The sequence below is a fragment of the Botrytis deweyae genome, assembly GCF_014898535.1.
Source record: "Botrytis deweyae strain B1 chromosome Unknown BDEW_034, whole genome shotgun sequence".
Lineage (NCBI taxonomy): Eukaryota > Fungi > Ascomycota > Leotiomycetes > Helotiales > Sclerotiniaceae > Botrytis > Botrytis deweyae.
Genome location: NW_024066241.1, coordinates 283,713 through 301,591, shown reverse-complemented (window position 1 = coordinate 301,591; position 17,879 = coordinate 283,713). Strand labels below are relative to the sequence as shown.

The window sequence follows — 17,879 nt, the reverse complement described above, 5'->3', positions numbered from 1 at the left end:
CCACTATAAGGACCTCTAACAAAATGGGACTTATCCGCAGTACCTTCACCACCGCCCTCCTCGGAGCCGCAGGCGCCACATCCGGCTGGGCCTTCTGGACGCGCAATTCCAGATTCATCCCCGTCTCCCCCTCGGATCCGATATTTTCAAGCGCAGCCTACATGCGACAAAACCCCAATCGCAATCCTGCCACGCAAGATTTGTGTCAAAGAAAAGTACCGCTGAGTAAGATAAAGCCGCATTTACTGGAGAAGGAGGGAAAATTGGTTGAGGCTTTTTGTGCGGGAGTTTGGGGTGGTTTGGGTATGTACCTTTCATTGTACTCTTGAAGAGCTTGCCGGGGTTGCTTGGCGGCTAAGGAAGAGAGAGAGGAGGAGATACGGAAATAGGAATAGTGTGTGATTAAAGCTAATCTAATTGGAAAACATAGGTTATTCATACCAACGTTCCTACCTTTCTAAAAAATACCAAAACACCACCACCACCTCCCACCAGCTCTGGGAACCTTCGCAACTTCTCTCCTCCACTTATGAAGTCGGAACTCAAATAACTGACCATTTTGAAGTCGTTTCCAAAACGCCCACTTCAATTATCGTCCGCTGCGGAGACTCACCTTTAGTAACCGGGGTAAGGGATAGCGATGGACTTTTTGAGATGAAGGCTAGTGTTGATCAAAATGAGGGAGTGGCGGTCTTCGAGCTGAAGAGTGTGTTCTTTAAGGGGACCGGGAAAAGTACCGAGAAACCTATGCCGGCACATGTGGAGTTTGCGCATAGATTGTATACGAAGTTATGGATGGAAACAGCCGTAGAAAATTGTGTTATGTAGGAAGGGATGAGATGAGGTCAAGCGTAATATATTTATACACCTTGATCGGATAGTTGGGGCTCACATGATCAGCCTTGAAAAACAAGATCTTTGGTTGGAACAAGCAGGACTAACTAAACTTCATTGCGGGCTGTAGTGATATTTTCTATCTAAATGTATGTGTCTGTTCCATGCTGCTCAAAATTCCAACTGCTTAGCTATTCAATACTCATGTTATGCTCATTTCATCATAATCTTTCGCTTCATATCATATCGAAACCCAAAATGCATCTTTTTCTAAACGCCAATTCTTAATCCAAACTTTAACGAACTCCCTATTCCCTTTGGTATCCGTTTATCCATTCGTTCTGAGCTCAGCACTTGAGCATGTGTGTATCATATCATCAAACATAATGTAACATATTTCAATCAATCGCCAGCATCCAGCCATAGCTCAAAACGTCGAGCTCCTTCTGACATCGCCTGGTTGTCCTGGTGTGTATAATGTTGTTCTGCTTTGTGTTAGTACATCGATAACCTCTAGAGTGATTCCAATCAAAAGAAAGGTATAGCACCTACGCTCTACTAGCAAACTCCATGTCCGAACATTCAGCCGACCTCATGGTCCTCACTTTACTCAAATCCTCTTCTCTTCTGTCTCGGATTTCTCGATCCTCAGGTGCCCAAGTAATCCACCTCTCAGCCCAACTGCCCCTCTTCTCCGCTTCCTCATTTTCAACATCCCCACCTTTACCTGCCTCAATATCAGTATCCTCTTCCTGATTTCTGCCTTTTCTCCCTCTCCAGCTTTTCCCGATATGTCTAAAGATGTACCCCAACGCGGCGAAAACCAACACCGGAGTTCCTAGGGCCACTGCCCAACTTGGTGTTTGGACGTTCCCAAGAACGATCCAGAATTGGAGCATGACTCCTAGAATAGCGATGAGAGAACCGACTTGAAGAATTGACCAAAAACCCCAGTAGAGTTGAATTAAATCTTCGCCATCACAGTATTCGATGTTGAAGGCGGCGAACACCTCGAGCACGATACAAATAAGAGCGACTAGGAAACAAAGGGATACTATCGATAGGTAGTGAATACGACGACGACGAATGCGACGTATTTGGCGAGAACTGGAGTTACTTTTCAGGAGTTCGGTCAGGTTGTTTGATCTGGGTTCTGTTAGACTGACAGGTCCAGGAAATTGTGGAGAACGTGGAGAAGAGTGTGAGCATATGGCGACAACTACTTACTTGTGATGTTGGATGGATGATATACACATCAAGACAAGAACGAATACAAATAAAGACCAGTATATGATATTAGCTTCGCTCAATGTTAAATGCTGAAAGAATCGAGCATAGTGGGCACAACGAGCCGGATCTTTGAGTGTGAATTTCCCAGTCATCGTGATGGCGAAAGGATGAGGAGATGAGATGCCAAGTATCACAGGACACTACTCAGGAATCGACTGAACACAAATAGATGGTAATAATCCAGCTTTGAGGAAAGAACTGGTCTCGAGAGTATTTATCTCAACAATGGAAAAGTCACTTGTTGGTGTCTACTCGCAGAGAGGGTACAAGTATATTGACGAGAATGAAAGAGGAACGCCTCATCCGACTTGGAGGGACGCCTTAACTTATCTTGCGGAATAACTGGGACATTAAGCTGAATGTAGTGATACAAATTTACTATATCTTTTCGCCCAGACTTGCATGGGGATAGAATGCTTGGTGGTTTCGGTACTCATAACTGTAATTAACCTTATGCTTAGAAATCGAGCCCAAAGTTCAGAATAAAATAGCAAAATAAGGGGATAGTAACTAGGTTTAGACCCCTTGGCCTTTGCTATCAAGGTAAGAGATTATGTGTATGTCGGGGAAACCATCATCTGGGGAGCCGCAGATATGGGATCTTGGCGAAGATCTTTCTCAGAAATTGTGTGGTATCTGAGAAATGTCCACCGGGTTGTTGCTGTCGCATGTGTATATCATGATGCTTTTTACTGGCCAAGAGAGGCGAAGTCAAATGCCAAGTGAAAATAAGGTTTCGTCGGAAAATGGAATTGCAAGTTTGTTACTTTCTGTCTCCCTTCGTGGCATTGCTTTTCCAAACGTCATATATGAGACTTTAGTGCTCAATCGTTTGATCCTCGGGCGTCTTGAAAGAGTTCTTTTGGTATTGATCGTCGTAACTGAGGAAAACTTTGATAAGGATTGATTGCAAAGTATAACAGAAAGTTGAACGCTTTGAATCGACTACTTCTGACGCGTAATCCACTAGGATTTCTACAGCAAGTGCTGCTTTGCTTACTGCAATGCAAAGTAAGACAGTATCGTGTTGCAGGTATCACAACAGTATCTTGGTCAAAGTCTGGACTTTTTCAATCGCACACGGTGAAATGAATGTGTACCATCAAGAGAAGGCAGACATGACAAGTATGTCAACACTCTTTATCAATCCATCTGACTGCTGCCCAAAGTGGGTATATTTTTGGTACATCAACGCCGCAGAATTCCAAGACTCCAAGATGCCAAGTTGGGATAATATGATTTATCTGGGGACAAATTGATTTCATTAGTCTTGGAATTTGGAGATGATGTATCTTTAGATAAGGACTGATTTGCTCACATTCCGTACTCCATTCCACCTTTGCGTTGTGATGATAAGGTACAACGTTGAGATCAGAAAAGACGGTGAGATCTCGGACAACGACGTATACTTTCCATGAATCGTAGCCTTCTTGGCAGAAACGGGAGGCATCTGGGCTTTAGAGAGGACGGATGATGTGATCACTGGTAATTTCTGAACTTCTTGATTAGGAAGTCATGACCTTGAGTCAATGTTACCAAGATGTGGGATAGTCACCAAAGTAGCCATCCTATTTATGGCTAAGACAGCATCCGGACCGTCGCAGGTCCGGGAAGACGGGTGAAGTTATTCGCGCCGGTGAGGACAGTCAATTAGAAATTAAATATTATTGAAATTTGGGTTATTGGATTGAAAGAAAGAAATTATCGGGGGCGTATGGTTTTTTGGGTGGGTATTTTCCGGTGCGTAACCTGAAGACGGACAACAAACGCTCCGCTTCTTTGATATTGTACAGCATCTTGGTAGCTCTACCAAGTTAACTGCCAAAAGAACAATATCATTCATGGATTCGGAGAGTTTACTCAGATTTTGGAATACAATATGAACTTTCTACTGCCCCCTGGCCCCCATGCCCCCATACCCCAGAACCCCTTACTGTGTAATACGTGGGGGCGTGCCAAGGTCGAGCTGAAAACAACACACAAGAAAGCCATTCCAAATTTGTGAGCCCCAAATTCACGCTTGTGTCGATCGCTAGACACCGTCTCTAGCCTCAAGCTTCAAACATCATGGAATTTGTTTTCCTTAAAGTTGTTGGAAATTCTGAACATGGAGATAGACTCCAAGTCTCTAAGAAAAGGAAATCCCATTTGTGTGACATCGACATAAACTTTTCAGTCTGGATGAAAATCTCTCTGCAAGTCTGACATGAAGGTGTTTCAAACCGTATATCAGTTTAGGGCTGCATCTACCATTGGTTCTTCAAATTCTTCAAATTCTCCAGATCCCTTCGATATCAACTTTCTTACTTCGGTAAAGAATGAAGCTCTTCCCATTTCTTCAACATGTGGATCCAAATTTGAGTTTAAATACAACTTTTCTATTTGTTTGGATAAAATGGGGTTTGGTACCTCAGTCTCACGGAGACTTTAATCGGATTTTATAGGCTTCCACACATCACATGAAGGCAATAAGGTTCAATGCGATTTTAAACTCTATCGCTGTTCCTCAATAGATAGTGTTCCAGCATTCAAATATGCGGAAAACTTTTGTACTTCACCACGATACCACAGCTGTGGTTTGATTTTATCCGAGTTCCATTTGTATGGTGCTTACGATATTTGATTGGGCGGTGACTTCCAAATGCATGCAAGCTCAAGGAGTCCTGCTTGTCAATCTTGCTTCAAAAATCTGCAGTGTAAGGAAGTCTTCGGGCATCGCATATTCTTACCCTGTGTACGGTCAAGGTTGCTCAACATTTGTCGCAAACCTGACGCAATTTGATCCTTCGAGGCTTTGTGTATGTTGTCGGTGCCCCTCTTCTGTTCCTCATTGGGCAGTTGCGAATTTCTCCGCAGCTCATTGCATGGCATCATAAATTAAACTTAAAGTACAATTCGCAAGAAGATTTATGGGAAATATCGGAAGAACAATAAGCAGATATGGGAAACTTTACATAGGATGACGCTACCAATATCTATGGGAGAGCAATCTCACACGTACCAGATCTCTCATTCTGGTTTATCATTCTCAGGTGCTTTCAGCTTGCATATAATTCCAAGAAGTCTCCAGGCTCTTGTATGTTTTTTTTGATTAGCTTCTGGGCTTGACCGTTCGCATCTTGACAGCTTCCGCTTCGACCAGGTTTCCGTCACTTTTTGTAATTTTAAATAATTAGAAAAGATACTGCAGTACTGGCAGCATTTACTATCTGTTTTCTCAGCTAGTCAGAAAAACTCGAGCATCCATTGCTGAAATCTAGCACCTGTAAGGTATGAGCTGGTTCTCGTTAATATGAACGGTCTTGTGTTGAACTTCGGTATGTAACTCATGACTGTTATACCAAGAGAATATGGGCAGCTCATGCCGTAAATAGGTTATCATAACGCCTCAATGTTCGGCGAAGTTCTAAAATTACTGAGCCCATCTATTTTTCTTCAGCTCCATATTGCCCAAAGCTTCACACAAACTAATTCACTGGATAGACGAGAGCTCTAGAACGCAACCCTTGTCATTTTTTGTCTGACTACTTCTGCCTTCCTCGCATCTGATATTCTTTTATTGAATATTGTTGACAACAAATGGTCAAAGAAGCTTTAAAGAAAGTTTAGTGTCAGCGGGTTATGCATCAGAAGCCACCGTCGCACTTGAATTCATTCAATTCTTGACACTAGTCGGCTAGACGGCTCTCTTCGCCCTTTCCACTAACCCCTTTTTACTTCGTATGCCGTCGCTTAAGGACCTGTGCTATCAAGCCCACGACATCGTAAACCTGCCACGCAACTGGCACCAGTACCTCCGCCCGGACTCGACCAACTTCCAATTCTCAGCTCTCCCATCGCTACAGAACCTCTTCGTCGAACCATTTCCCAATACCCCAACTCCTGTGTCTCACTCAAAAACACTATTCTCTCCACGACCTATCCTTTCTCTTCAGGTAGACCAACAAGTTTATCTGTTCTACATCAGCGTTCCGAGATATGCGGGACGTACAGAATGAGAGAAACATATACAAGAAATGTGGCAATGCAGGTTCAGTCCAGAAATAGAAACAAGGCATTAGGGGTTTATCGACATGGTGAGGGAATGAAGATGAAGAGATTTAAGGAGGATGATATGAAAGAACGGATTTCTCGCCAGCCTTTGTTGATGTGATGGGATGGGATGGGATATGGTGAGATCTTGTAAGTGTATGGATCTTTGCGACGAGTTCAATTGATTCAACGAGGAACTTTGATATGTTACATGCTTTTGTAAGAACTACATGATGGATGTCTTTCCAATCATTGATGATGCTAATTGTGGAGGAAATAAAGCACGCTTTTGGCTGAGAGGCTGGGGAAAGGCGACATTGTTGAGTTTTGCACCTGTTCAAGTAACTTCTCGTAACATGTTAGACAAATTTCGAATGCTTACTGAATATTGACTGAAGATTTGTGTTCATGTGCAGCAAATATTTATGTCTCTAGATAATAATTGAAGTATACTTACAGCTTCATAGTCTTATCTGTTTCTGTCAAAGACTAAAACCCACCATCGAGCCAACCTCATCCTCGCCCTGAACGCATCGGCCAAAATTAAAGCGAACTCCGACCATCGCCATAACCACACGTGAAAAAACATCATCGCCCCTGTAACCCACTAGCGTCAAATTTCAGCAAGTAGACAATCGAATATAAGAAAACGACTTCCTCTCGTTAAATTTCCTCTTCTTTCTTCATTAATCATTTATACGCTTCGCTAAACGTTCTCGAATTTGATCCGAAGAGTTTGTGGTTTTTCTCTGGTTTTTGGATCACTTTCTTGGTGAGAGAGAGAGAAGAGAATGAAGATAAAAGAGCATGATCCACTACTCTCACATATGATTGGTCCAAGTGGTAACCAATCAAGAGAATCATGAAGTATCGGCCTTGAGCTCGAGGTTTTGAATAGAATATTCCGAGGTTGGTGAAATGGATGTGGATGATGATTGAGGAAGGGGATTACAGCAGAATTGAAGGCATTCCGTAGTTCGGACTTTATTTTCTTTTCATTACTGGATCCTTGATCGACGAGGGTGAGATGCATTTTCTATTACGAATTTGTATTGATCTGTAAATGTACTCGATTGAATTTGTTATTTTCTTGAGTTGATCATATCATAGCGTCGGTTTGTTCATTCAGCTCTTTCGTCTTTGTCCATCACTACATCATTACGATGTATGTAGATGATCAGTTTCATTCATCATGATGTCGATATGTTTTCCACATACCAATTACTTTCGTCTATTATTCATACTTGTCTCGTCGTATCTTGATGGTATCAAGTTTGCATTGTGTAACTTTTGATGAGGGTGTTTATCTTTTCCAATTAATATACGACCAATAGATAAACAATTTAGTGGATCCACAACCTTCTTGGAAACCCCCGCTAGGCAAATTCTTCACCAATAAGGATCCAAATTATCGAAGATCTAATCAGGCGGTGATAGCCAACGAACACGAGAATATCGAACCGCATGATTGCACACTCGGCTTAGGAAGGTTATGAGGGGGTTTCCGGGTAGGAAAATTGTGGTTGTCTCAATTGGACGAATCAGGAAAACGACATCAGGCACACGATTCAGAGAATGGTCCTTGGGGATTGAGAACAAGAAGGAAGCGGTCACGAACTTTATCACCATGTGTGGGGTCAAACGCGCGTGCGCCGCGCCAACGATTGAGGATGTTGGAGATGAAAGGTTTCATACAAGCATGAAATAAAGGGGAATTGGAACAGAATTATTGAAAAAAGGCAGGAATCTACCGATTAGATGTTATTTTGGGAAAGATCTGACGACAATCCACCAATGCATATAATATTCGAGGAAGGTTAGATGATAGGACATATCATCTCACCAGCTTTCGAAACAGTTTATATGGTCAGTACGGTCAATCCCGATGCCGGCCTAGCTGTCAGGGTTGTCATGTATGAAACGTATTTAATCTACGGCCCGCATGATTTTACTCATTTACTCGTTTTCTCAATCTTTCACTCTTTCAATTTCAATCAACTCTGGTTTTTAAAATTATTAGGCTTACAACCATCATTTTTTTCACATCTAAATATCTACAATACATCGTGAATCTGCAAAGATGGCATCAAATAGCATGAAAACGACAGCACTCCGTACTTTACGTACAAAATTGACATCAGCAACCAAACCTACATTCTCACCCATCCTCGCCAAAAACCGCGGTATCACAGGCACCACCAGAAAATCAACCTCTCTCGATTCAACCACCTCCAGTCAACCCAGGACACCTTTCTTACCTCGAGGTATTTATTTTCTGAGTTCTTGGCGAATCTATCGTAACAATAGGATGTAAAAATGAAACTAACCGACCTCCTTTTCTGTAGATTTTGATGGCAGTTTTCCAGTCTCGTTTTCTAAACCCAGACCCGCAACCACATCATCCTTCAACGCCCTTATCAACTCCCTCACCACATCTCTCACCACAACATCCTCGCCTCATCTTCCGACTCTCACTCGCCTCCTTCACTCTTATGATTCCTCCTCTTTATCCGACTGGCAAAAGTATGCCCACGCAAACCCAAATAAACAATACACAAGAAACCTAGTAGCAGAAGTGCCGGGAATATTTAATTTATTAATGCTGGTTTGGACACCAGGGAAGGAAAGTAAAGTGCACGATCATGCTGCCAGTCATTGTTTGATGAAGATCATGAAGGGGGAGTTGAAAGAGACGAGGTGGGTTACTCCTGAGGGAGGTGCAAGGACGGCGGAGGAGATGGATGTCGAGGGTGTGAGAAAGTATAGGAGGGGGAAGGTTGCGTATATGTGTGATGATGTAAGTCGCTCTCTTTCATTTTCCTTCCTCTCCTTTTACCTTTGTTTTTGCTTTATCGATCCATCGCTCGCTGGATGACGGTATAGGAATCACGTGGCTAATGTATGATTATAGCTGGGTCTTCATTCCATCGCCAATCCTAGCGCAACAGAATATGCAATTTCTTTGCACTGTGAGTTCTTCCTTCCATCTCTCGTTGCCTTTCATCTCACATCACCTCAATCTCTACCCCATCTTTGCCTCTCTCTTGACTTAACTCCATATGCAATTCATGTCTAACAAGAAGCACAGTATATACACCGCCAAACGCCGCAATGCACGGATGCCACATCTTCGATCCATTGACGGGTGTAAAGACTCATGTAGCACCTGGTGCGTATGATTCTGTCGGTGGCGTCGTTAATCCAAGTGCTTGAGCTAAGCTCGAGAGAAAGAATTGGAGACATGATATGGGAGCACTGTGGGAATTGGGGAGATTATTGAGATGAGAGATACCCTTTTGACGAGTTTTCTTGTACTTCTTAACTTTCTATCCCGGGTCGGGAGTTTGGGGTTGTATGGTTCTGATTCTTTGGTTGTTATTTTTCTTCCTTTGCCTACACAGTAGGTCGCGAATGAATAGCGTAGCATGATTTGGAAGTCTCGAAGAAGATATTATGATTGTGATATTGCAATGGCATACACATACAGCGCAAGGTTTTAGTTTAATTTACTTTACCTGATTTCAACGAGTCGAAGCCTCAATTACATTGTATCTTGATTTGTAAATTCATCGGCTCAAAAACATTTTAACATCAATCTTTGTTCACCATCCATAAATATCACCGCCCATTTCTTTCTTCAAACCTGCCAATTTTTCTATGGTAAAATTCGATCCTCGTTTTCCTAGACTTTTGCAGGAAAGATGTCGAAATGAGTAGTTCCATCACTCCAACCAATTCCAATTTTGCGATCATGGCAACCAGTATCGCCAACGGATCTAGATATGAGAACGTAAAGTATCACAGTGGGAACAATGACGGGAGGCTTTTTTTGAACGGAGCATTGGTGAGATCCCTTGCGTATACATGATGGTGAAATGATAAAATGCTGGAAAGAACGCTCGTTGGAGCTAGGTAACGTTAAACGTTCTTATATATACAGCGGGAGACACTACCCAGTAATGCCGGGGCTATCAATGGACCTACAAAGCGCCAAGTTCATTCAGATCCGCAACATAACTCACAACTAAAGCTGAACACTAGAGCTAAGGACGGGTTAAAATGGCGGGCTATAGATAAGCGACTCAAGCTAGAAGAATTATTGACACCTTTAAACATGGAATACATCACCGTGTACTAAAGCTAGTGCTTGGACTAGGAAGTACCAAGGAGCTTGAGATGTGCAACAATTGATTGATATACAGGAGCTGTCGCTGGAACTAGAGGAGCCAAGGACATCCAGATATGCAACAAAGAATATGGAGTACGAAGCTAGAAGTGACTGTTGTGGAGGCTAGGAGTGCCAAGTGTGTTGAGATGTGCAACGATTCTGTATGTATGTACACTTTTATATATAGTAACCACTGCAGCTCGGCGGGGGATTGGTGGCGGTGAGAGACTAGAGAATGGCAGTGGACTACTTGACAGTTTACAAGATCGTATTGAAAGCAACAAACATAATTGATCTGTTGATTGAATGGATGTATGCAGACCTGGGAGTGACACTGAACTATCGCCATTTTTCAGCAGTATTTAGCGGCTGTCCAGTTCAGTTGTTCTGTAGCCTTTCTGTCCATTGGGTTTGTTTCTGCTTGCGCTGAGACAGAGCGAATTAAGAAGGATGAGGGGAGTTTGATAGTCCTGCAATGGAAGTTGAAAGGTGCAGATTGTATACCAAATTAGGGTACTGCATTGACTCACAATTCATGAAACAGATTCACAAATGCCTCCATAGAAAACGTATAACGTTTCGATATGCAGTTTCTTCTCAAAGATTATACTGAACGTCTTTTTCTCCAAGATTGCGAGATAGTGGTCGTTAATACTTGCATAGAAAATGTCTTCATCGTAACGAGAATCTCTAGTGCCATTGCATCTTAAGTGGTATCGTTATGGAACTATTCTCTTCAGTGGCTATGAATGCTTTTGGTTGTCTTCATGATGCACGCTGTATTTCCTGGTATCTCTCAGCGGAATCAGTACTTACTCCGAAGTTGAAAATCTCCTGGAGTCCTGATGTTTAATGGATTTTAAAAGGGTTAGATTCTTACGCTTTCATACTATGGCTGCGCCGTTGGAGCTTTCGAGATCACGACACCTTAAATGTATGGCATTCAAGAGTGGACTTTCTCAAAGATTCTTTATTTCTGTATATTTGGAACCCAGTCTTATCTCAGCCAATTTTTGGGAAATACCGCCCTGACTTCTGCAAAAACTGTACACAGGGAAAACAAACAAAAATTAGTGGTATGGATTGATACAGGGGTTTGGTTCGACCGAAAGACTAGGAAAATAGCAAAAATAAATGACAAGATAAATCACGAGTTCTTGTTCGTCCATTTAAGCACAGCTTCCACAAAACCAGCCGGGTTCTCTTCCGCACACCAATGTCCCGAGCCAGGGATACGAGCAGACGATGTAGTCTCATACATCTGTTCATTTTGTTGATTCGCAATAGTTGCTAAGAAACTCTTTTCTCCCATCAACGACATGCTTGGAACTTTACACTTCCCACCCTTCAGCATGCGAAGATTATCTTCAGCATCTTGGTGAAACGCGCGATATACATCAAATCCGGCACGCATTCCACCCGGTTGAGCAAACTTACTTGCATAGTGCTCTACATCATTTGGTGAGAAAGCCGAAGCATTGTAACATAGGCGATCGTAGAATGATTTAATGTAAATGTGCTCTCGACCAACAGTGAGAGCTTCAGGTAAATCTGTTTGCCAATGGAAGACAAAATGCCATAGACCTCCCGTGACACCTTCTCTAACAGCGTTGTTATAAGCGTCTGTTCCCGGAAGAGGACATTCTCCCCACGCAACAGACGCTGTATCATTAGGAAACTGGGCTGCATATGCATGGGCAACCATTCCACCAATATCATGACCAACCACGTGAATTTAATCTTTAATACAGAGATCATTTTGAATAACATCGTGGAGATCAGTTGCCATTTGAACCTTCTCGTATCCACCGCGAGGATGAGATGACTCGCCTGCTCCACGGTAATCAGGGGCGACCACTGTATATCCTGCGTCTGCAAGAGGCGTGATCACATGTCGGAATTGATACGATGTTTCTGGATAGCCATGTATAAGAAGGATGGTACCCTTTGAGGTAATGTTGGAAGGAGGGTGACATAGGATGTAGTGAATGGTGACTTCCGATGGAGAAGACGGTGTTCCTGAAAGATTCGCACGGTGGGAAGTCCAGCGAGAACGATCGATTTCTTGGAAAGAAGTCATGTTAAGATGATTTGAGTGAAACTTTTTGTGATTATTGGGGCAGGAAGCATTGAAAGGATTATCTGTGAGTCTGTGTACATCGATGGATGAACTACCAGGCTCGCCAGGTAGTATGGGTCCACTTATGTCATTACCCCGTAAATTATTTAACGTGTGGGGCTATCGGGGAACACCCGTAGATACGCTCATACGATACCTAGTAGGTACTACTAAGTATCTGCTAGTTCGGGGCAGAGGATTTTACAATTTTTTGTTCTGTATTTCTTTCATGGAGGGGTAGCGACGGTGTTCCCCAAAACGGTCGCTCGGTCATCCCCGGATTACCCCTTCGTCCTCGTTACCAAACCGCATTGCAGGGATTAATTTGATGACCTTAATCAAAACTTATCTCTCACTTTGATTGGCCATTTCGCAATTAACATACGATATGATCATCTTGAAACGAATTTTAGACAATGAGGAGACTTTCTGTTCTTGTCTCCGGATAACTATGTATACGTGTAGTCTCGGTTGTACAAATTCGCCAAAATTCATGCTCAGGGGACCAGTGCCCTCGAGACACATCAACATAATTAGTCCATGGAAACGAAATCCAGATAAGATCGTTGTGTAATATGATGTATAATTGTAATCGCCAAATCGAGATCTGAAATACAACTCTAACCATAGCCCGCAAAGCACCAACGCTACCAGTTACCAAAACACAATAATCTCATCATCGTGGTATCATCATTATCGAGTCATTATGGGTTTGGTCGTTGGTCAACAACTTGAAATTCTAGCCCTTCTGCCTCAAAGACATGACCTGGTCGCAATGCATCTGTGTAAATATTCCTTTCCTCGTGAGGATGGAAAAGCCCCGTTTGTTTACAATTTAAAACGGCGGGCATTCCTGGGGGGTCAGTCAGACGGAAGACTCCCCATCTATTCGCTAGTCAGTGGCCACCCCTTCCAATGTCAAACAGATGAATTATCACTTACGAAGGATTTCTACTGGGAGCGCAAACAATTGCAATACTCTCAGGCATCATGATTTGATAGCCGCAATGTGTATGCAGATCTCGACTACTCATGAAACAGCTTTGAGTAGGATGAGTGTGTATCCATCCCAAGACCATTAGATCCTCAGATGCGCAGTAGTCGAAAAAGGCACCTTCGTTGGTCGTTTCACACGTATCGCTAGTACTTGTCTGTTCCGGGATAACAAGTCGAGATATGAAAAGGGCGTTTGATATCAATGTCCCGCATAACATCCCACAAGTTTCGAGATTCGCCCGTGTATTTGATGCTGCACAGGCTAGAAATTGCTGTCGCAACGTAGGTGGTAGAAAGACTGTTCGAAGGGGTTTGCCATTTTCGAGATATGCCGAAGGTCGAAAAGTAAATTTTGGGTCTTGACCGACGTCTGACAATGAACTCTCGTGGGTGTCTGATGATTGTTTTTCGGGTCGTGGTGGAGGTGTATCGAGATGCGGTGTCTCGAATTCTTCCTTGGGCGGCTTTGAAGGAAGATGACCGGGAGGTGGGAATGGTCCTGAGTCACTAATGAGTGGTTGGGATTTAGAGATAGATGGATAGCGGTATGCGCTACCAACATTCCTAGTTTTGGTTTGGACATATCGCGCAGGTCTCGCAGATTTCTTCTTCGTCCCATCTGGTGAAATATCCTGGGAGCCATCTAGCCTCCTCCTTGAAGCTTCCATATTTCGGCGTATAACATCGTCGTCATCATTGCGACCAGATTTAGACAATGCTGACTCCCAGTCATCCCATAGCCCCGCAGTCCGTCTTTCTTGCTCCTCTTCCTCACTAACACCCGCTTGCCTTGTACCACGTCGCGCAGCATCTCTCCTTCTAAACTCCTTATGCGCCAACTTTACGGCCAGGTCACTATTCTCCGCGGCGCCTAATGTAGTTGTATTTCCAGCTATCGCGGGATCAGAAGCCGCCAAGTCTGCCCGAGACGATGGTCGCGATGTATCATGTTCTCGCGCTGCATGAATTTCCTTCCTTCTTTCCAAAGCTTTCTGCCAGTTATCGTAGCGCGCATTTATCCTAGGCTTCAGTCTCTCTAATCCGTCCAAAACATCTGGGAGGGTTTTTTGAGCAGCTCTGAGAGCACTTCTAGTTTCCGGAGCTTTTGCAGATGGATGAACGGGAAACTTCTCTGTAACTAGGGCAGCATATCGCATAAACAAAAGGTATGCTTGTTGATCGTTGTCCTCTGCTTGATAAATATAAGCCTGTTAAGTCAGCTTTCCATACCACTCAAGTAATTGAGCATTCTATCTACCTCTCTTAGAAGTGTATCGGCTGTTCTCAACCAATATTTCAATGCGATATTGGGATTAAATTCAAAGTCTGATGCCTTTGCGGAGATTTCTTTGATGCTCATGGGCTTCGAGAACTGTAAAGTTGACCCCGCCATGATTTGTGAATTGTGCCTAGGGATGAAATGAATGAACGAACACCTTGGAGACAAGGGAGTTGAATAGAGATAACGTTAAGCAAAGGGGAATCTGTTCAACTAAATCATGGGTATCTGTAAATAAGTAAATCGCATAGAGAAGTAATGTAATAGGTTTTCATTTGTTTGGTTGCCTTGTCGGATGTGTTACGTTTGTCTTGTAAAATGATGAATTTCCGCGTCACTCTTTGTCAAAGGGTGGTGGGTAGGTAGGTTTATGTTAGATCTCAAGGTGCCCAATGTAAAAAATATGTACGGTAAATCTGATGGGTGTGAGAGGCTGTTTCAAAAGAAAGCCACAGCCTTGCAGATGAAAGCCACCACCTAAGCCACACACTAGCTACGTCAATACGAAGTCAGCCAATGATATTGATCAATTACCTCAGATAGCCTCGTAGCTTGCTTCAGCCTCACCGCGTCGTTCTTGAAACTTTTTTGTTGCCTCATCTAAATTCGCGATGTTGATAATCTTCATGTAAAGACCAATTCAACGGCATCCTGACTTACAAGCATTTCAACGCTCATTATCCTCAATCGCCATCGAGTCAACCATATATATTGATGTTGCGGGCATTTCCACGTTTGGGTAGGACCAATCTACTTAAATATCCGACCATTTTACAACATTCGCGGCTTCGTGAAATTCATTGTTCGCCATGTTTTAATCTACCTACAGCTTCCAAGTCCCCAGAACTCATAACGCCTACCCATGTGGATCCTCCAGTCAAGCGAACCCGCCGGAAGGCTGTGACCTCAGGGGACATCACAGCAGAAGATGCTTTGGCAGTGGGACCAGTGAAGCGTAGACCTAGGAAATCCGCGGATGATGAAAAGGTTGATGGCAAAGACGATTCAACACTTGAGCCAGTGAAGCGCAAAAGAGGCCGGCCCAAAAAAGTGAAAGAGGTGGAGGTGAAATCAGAATTGGAACCAGTTCTCGAAGCGAAATCTGTACCAGAATTGGAAGCAGAACAAGAACCAGAATTGGTAAGGAACAGAATGAGCCGAGATAAAAATGAGAAGTCTCTGACCGACGCCCAGGAAGAAGAGCCTATAGTAAATGAAGTAGACGAAAGCGAGTTCATAAAGATTCCCTTGGACCTGAGAAAATACCTGAGAGATGCTCACATGAAAGGTTCAACCATGGGGGATAGAACACGTTCGAATATCATGAACGGAGCACTATGTGGTAAGAACTAGCCCTTTTTCGCTACGGAATTATCATTTAGTAACCTGGTCCAGATGATATCTTGGATCGTCTAAAGCCATCGCTTTTAAAGCATGTTGGCTGCGACGTCATCGACATAAATCCAGGCATTGGCTTATGGTCGTCTAAAATCCATAAAATTCTGAAACCTCGAACACATCTCCTTATGGAACCTGATGCCAAGAAGTATTATCCTTTCATCCAACCTCTTCTTGATGCGAAGGATTCTACTTATCAACACATACCAAAATCTGGAACGGTCTGGGAACATCTTGGCCAAGTTACTACTCCGGAATTCTTACCCCATCAGGTAAAACTTTCGCGAGACGATCCAAAGATCAACGAACCAAATAATACCCTTCTTGTGATTGCGAATCTTGCCCACTACCCCAGAAAGAGGTACCGCGGTTTTGAGTCCATATCACAATTAGTCCTGTATCAACTTCTTTCCGCAGCAAGATCGCATGCCTTGTTCCATCAATATGGTCTCATACGAATGCTTGTATGGATACCGGATGTAGAAAAAACGTCATGGCTGGTACGTCATGTCGCCCAGATGCGCAAAAATGCCGTGGAAGCCCGAATAACTACAGAATATATTCAAGAGATTGCAAGTTCAACTGTAGACAACCACCGATTTGTAAGAGACGCCGAGGTTGCATTAGCGAATTCCATAGATGTTGTCAGTAAGATGGATAAAATGGGCATAATGACACCCAAACACAGGCAAGGCCCAATGGAGTTCAAAGCCAGGCAGTCACTTGCTACAGGTGGGCACAAAGTAGAAAGCGAAGATTTTAATCGCTTCAAGAGAGGCTGGTTCGATGAATTTGGGGATCTCCAGAAGCGATTGGATGAAGGGAAATTAATCAAATTTAAAGCGTCGGAAGGTGAGAAGGTCGAAAACGTTGAAAAGGACAAACGAAAGAGGGAGAAAAGACACTACACCGAAGAATATACACGTTATACCTTCCTTAAAGCAAAGAAAAAAGTGATCAACCAACATGGAGCGCTGACACAGGATCTCATCAATGACTACAACAACATCAATCAGCTTCATAGCAAGATCTTAGACGCAGATTCGAAGTCCGAGGACACGGAGAGTTCAAGAAATGAATTGGGCACAATGATCAAGTCGTATGAAGACAAGATTGCCCAACTGCCTCTTGCTGCCCAAAAGATCTACAATATCAGACTCGACGGTGCGCGCATTGGTACAGAATTCGAGAAGAGACCGATGGAGCCTCTCAAAGTATATTCAAAAGAATTCAGACCTGCTTCTGAGTTGTGTCTCTTGGATATTCAGCCGCAAGCTCTTTGGCCTATCCTTCGTCAAAATTATCCCGAGAACTATGATGTCTTCGAATACATAATTGGTAATATGTACGCACATCCAATTGACACAGTCTACGACTCTTTGGAAGGATTATGGCCCGGTGCCCTGGAACACATAGCCGGCGAATGTCCCTCGTTAACAGATCCTTCGAAAGGGGGAGCATTTGACTTGAAGCATTTGTCTGTAAGATCCCTGACAACGGAAATGTTGAAGGAGATTATGGAGGCATGGATGAAGTGGCCATTTCGCCCTAGTCGATTCGAATTAATGACTAAAAGTGGCAGTATGGTACATGATCCAGACAGTCCAGATGAGGATGTTCTCGATGGCCCGTGAGTATAGTGCTATTCAGAATTCAAAAAATATTTTTAGCATAGGGCTATTTCGCTGTGCCTATTGCATTGAATCTTAGTGTTGCTAAATACCTTGTCTTAAATGCAGCCAATGTGATGGATATTATCCGGA

The 17,879-nt window shown here is 43.2% G+C and overlaps 6 protein-coding genes across 6 annotated transcripts; 3 read left to right on the top strand and 3 right to left on the bottom strand.

Annotated features, from left to right (window-relative positions):
* Positions 1-23: 23 nt before the first annotated feature.
* EAE98_010221 (uncharacterized protein) lies at positions 24-828 on the top strand (the record flags this gene model as incomplete). The annotated part of the gene is made up of 2 exons (XM_038957842.1): positions 24-303; positions 431-828. The coding sequence occupies 2 exons, from the start codon at positions 24-26 to the stop codon at positions 826-828; spliced, it is 678 nt and encodes a 225-aa protein (XP_038805854.1).
* A 433-nt stretch (positions 829-1,261) lies between these two features.
* EAE98_010220 (uncharacterized protein) lies at positions 1,262-2,216 on the bottom strand (the record flags this gene model as incomplete). Its single annotated transcript, XM_038957841.1, has 3 exons — positions 1,262-1,319; positions 1,387-1,980; positions 2,062-2,216. The coding sequence occupies 3 exons, from the start codon at positions 2,214-2,216 to the stop codon at positions 1,262-1,264; spliced, it is 807 nt and encodes a 268-aa protein (XP_038805853.1).
* A 6,020-nt stretch (positions 2,217-8,236) lies between these two features.
* EAE98_010219 (uncharacterized protein) lies at positions 8,237-9,369 on the top strand (the record flags this gene model as incomplete). The annotated part of the gene is made up of 4 exons (XM_038957840.1): positions 8,237-8,420; positions 8,502-8,953; positions 9,068-9,125; positions 9,245-9,369. 4 exons carry the CDS (start codon positions 8,237-8,239, stop codon positions 9,367-9,369), a joined length of 819 nt encoding a protein of 272 aa, XP_038805852.1.
* A 2,102-nt stretch (positions 9,370-11,471) lies between these two features.
* EAE98_010218 (uncharacterized protein) lies at positions 11,472-12,404 on the bottom strand (the record flags this gene model as incomplete). The annotated part of the gene is made up of 2 exons (XM_038957839.1): positions 11,472-11,986; positions 12,074-12,404. The coding sequence occupies 2 exons, from the start codon at positions 12,402-12,404 to the stop codon at positions 11,472-11,474; spliced, it is 846 nt and encodes a 281-aa protein (XP_038805851.1).
* A 743-nt stretch (positions 12,405-13,147) lies between these two features.
* EAE98_010217 (uncharacterized protein) lies at positions 13,148-14,832 on the bottom strand (the record flags this gene model as incomplete). Its single annotated transcript, XM_038957838.1, has 3 exons — positions 13,148-13,328; positions 13,386-14,647; positions 14,698-14,832. 3 exons carry the CDS (start codon positions 14,830-14,832, stop codon positions 13,148-13,150), a joined length of 1,578 nt encoding a protein of 525 aa, XP_038805850.1.
* A 600-nt stretch (positions 14,833-15,432) lies between these two features.
* Positions 15,433-17,750, top strand: EAE98_010216 (uncharacterized protein; the record flags this gene model as incomplete). The annotated part of the gene is made up of 3 exons (XM_038957837.1): positions 15,433-15,858; positions 15,913-16,060; positions 16,114-17,750. The coding sequence occupies 3 exons, from the start codon at positions 15,433-15,435 to the stop codon at positions 17,748-17,750; spliced, it is 2,211 nt and encodes a 736-aa protein (XP_038805849.1).
* Positions 17,751-17,879: the final 129 nt, after the last annotated feature.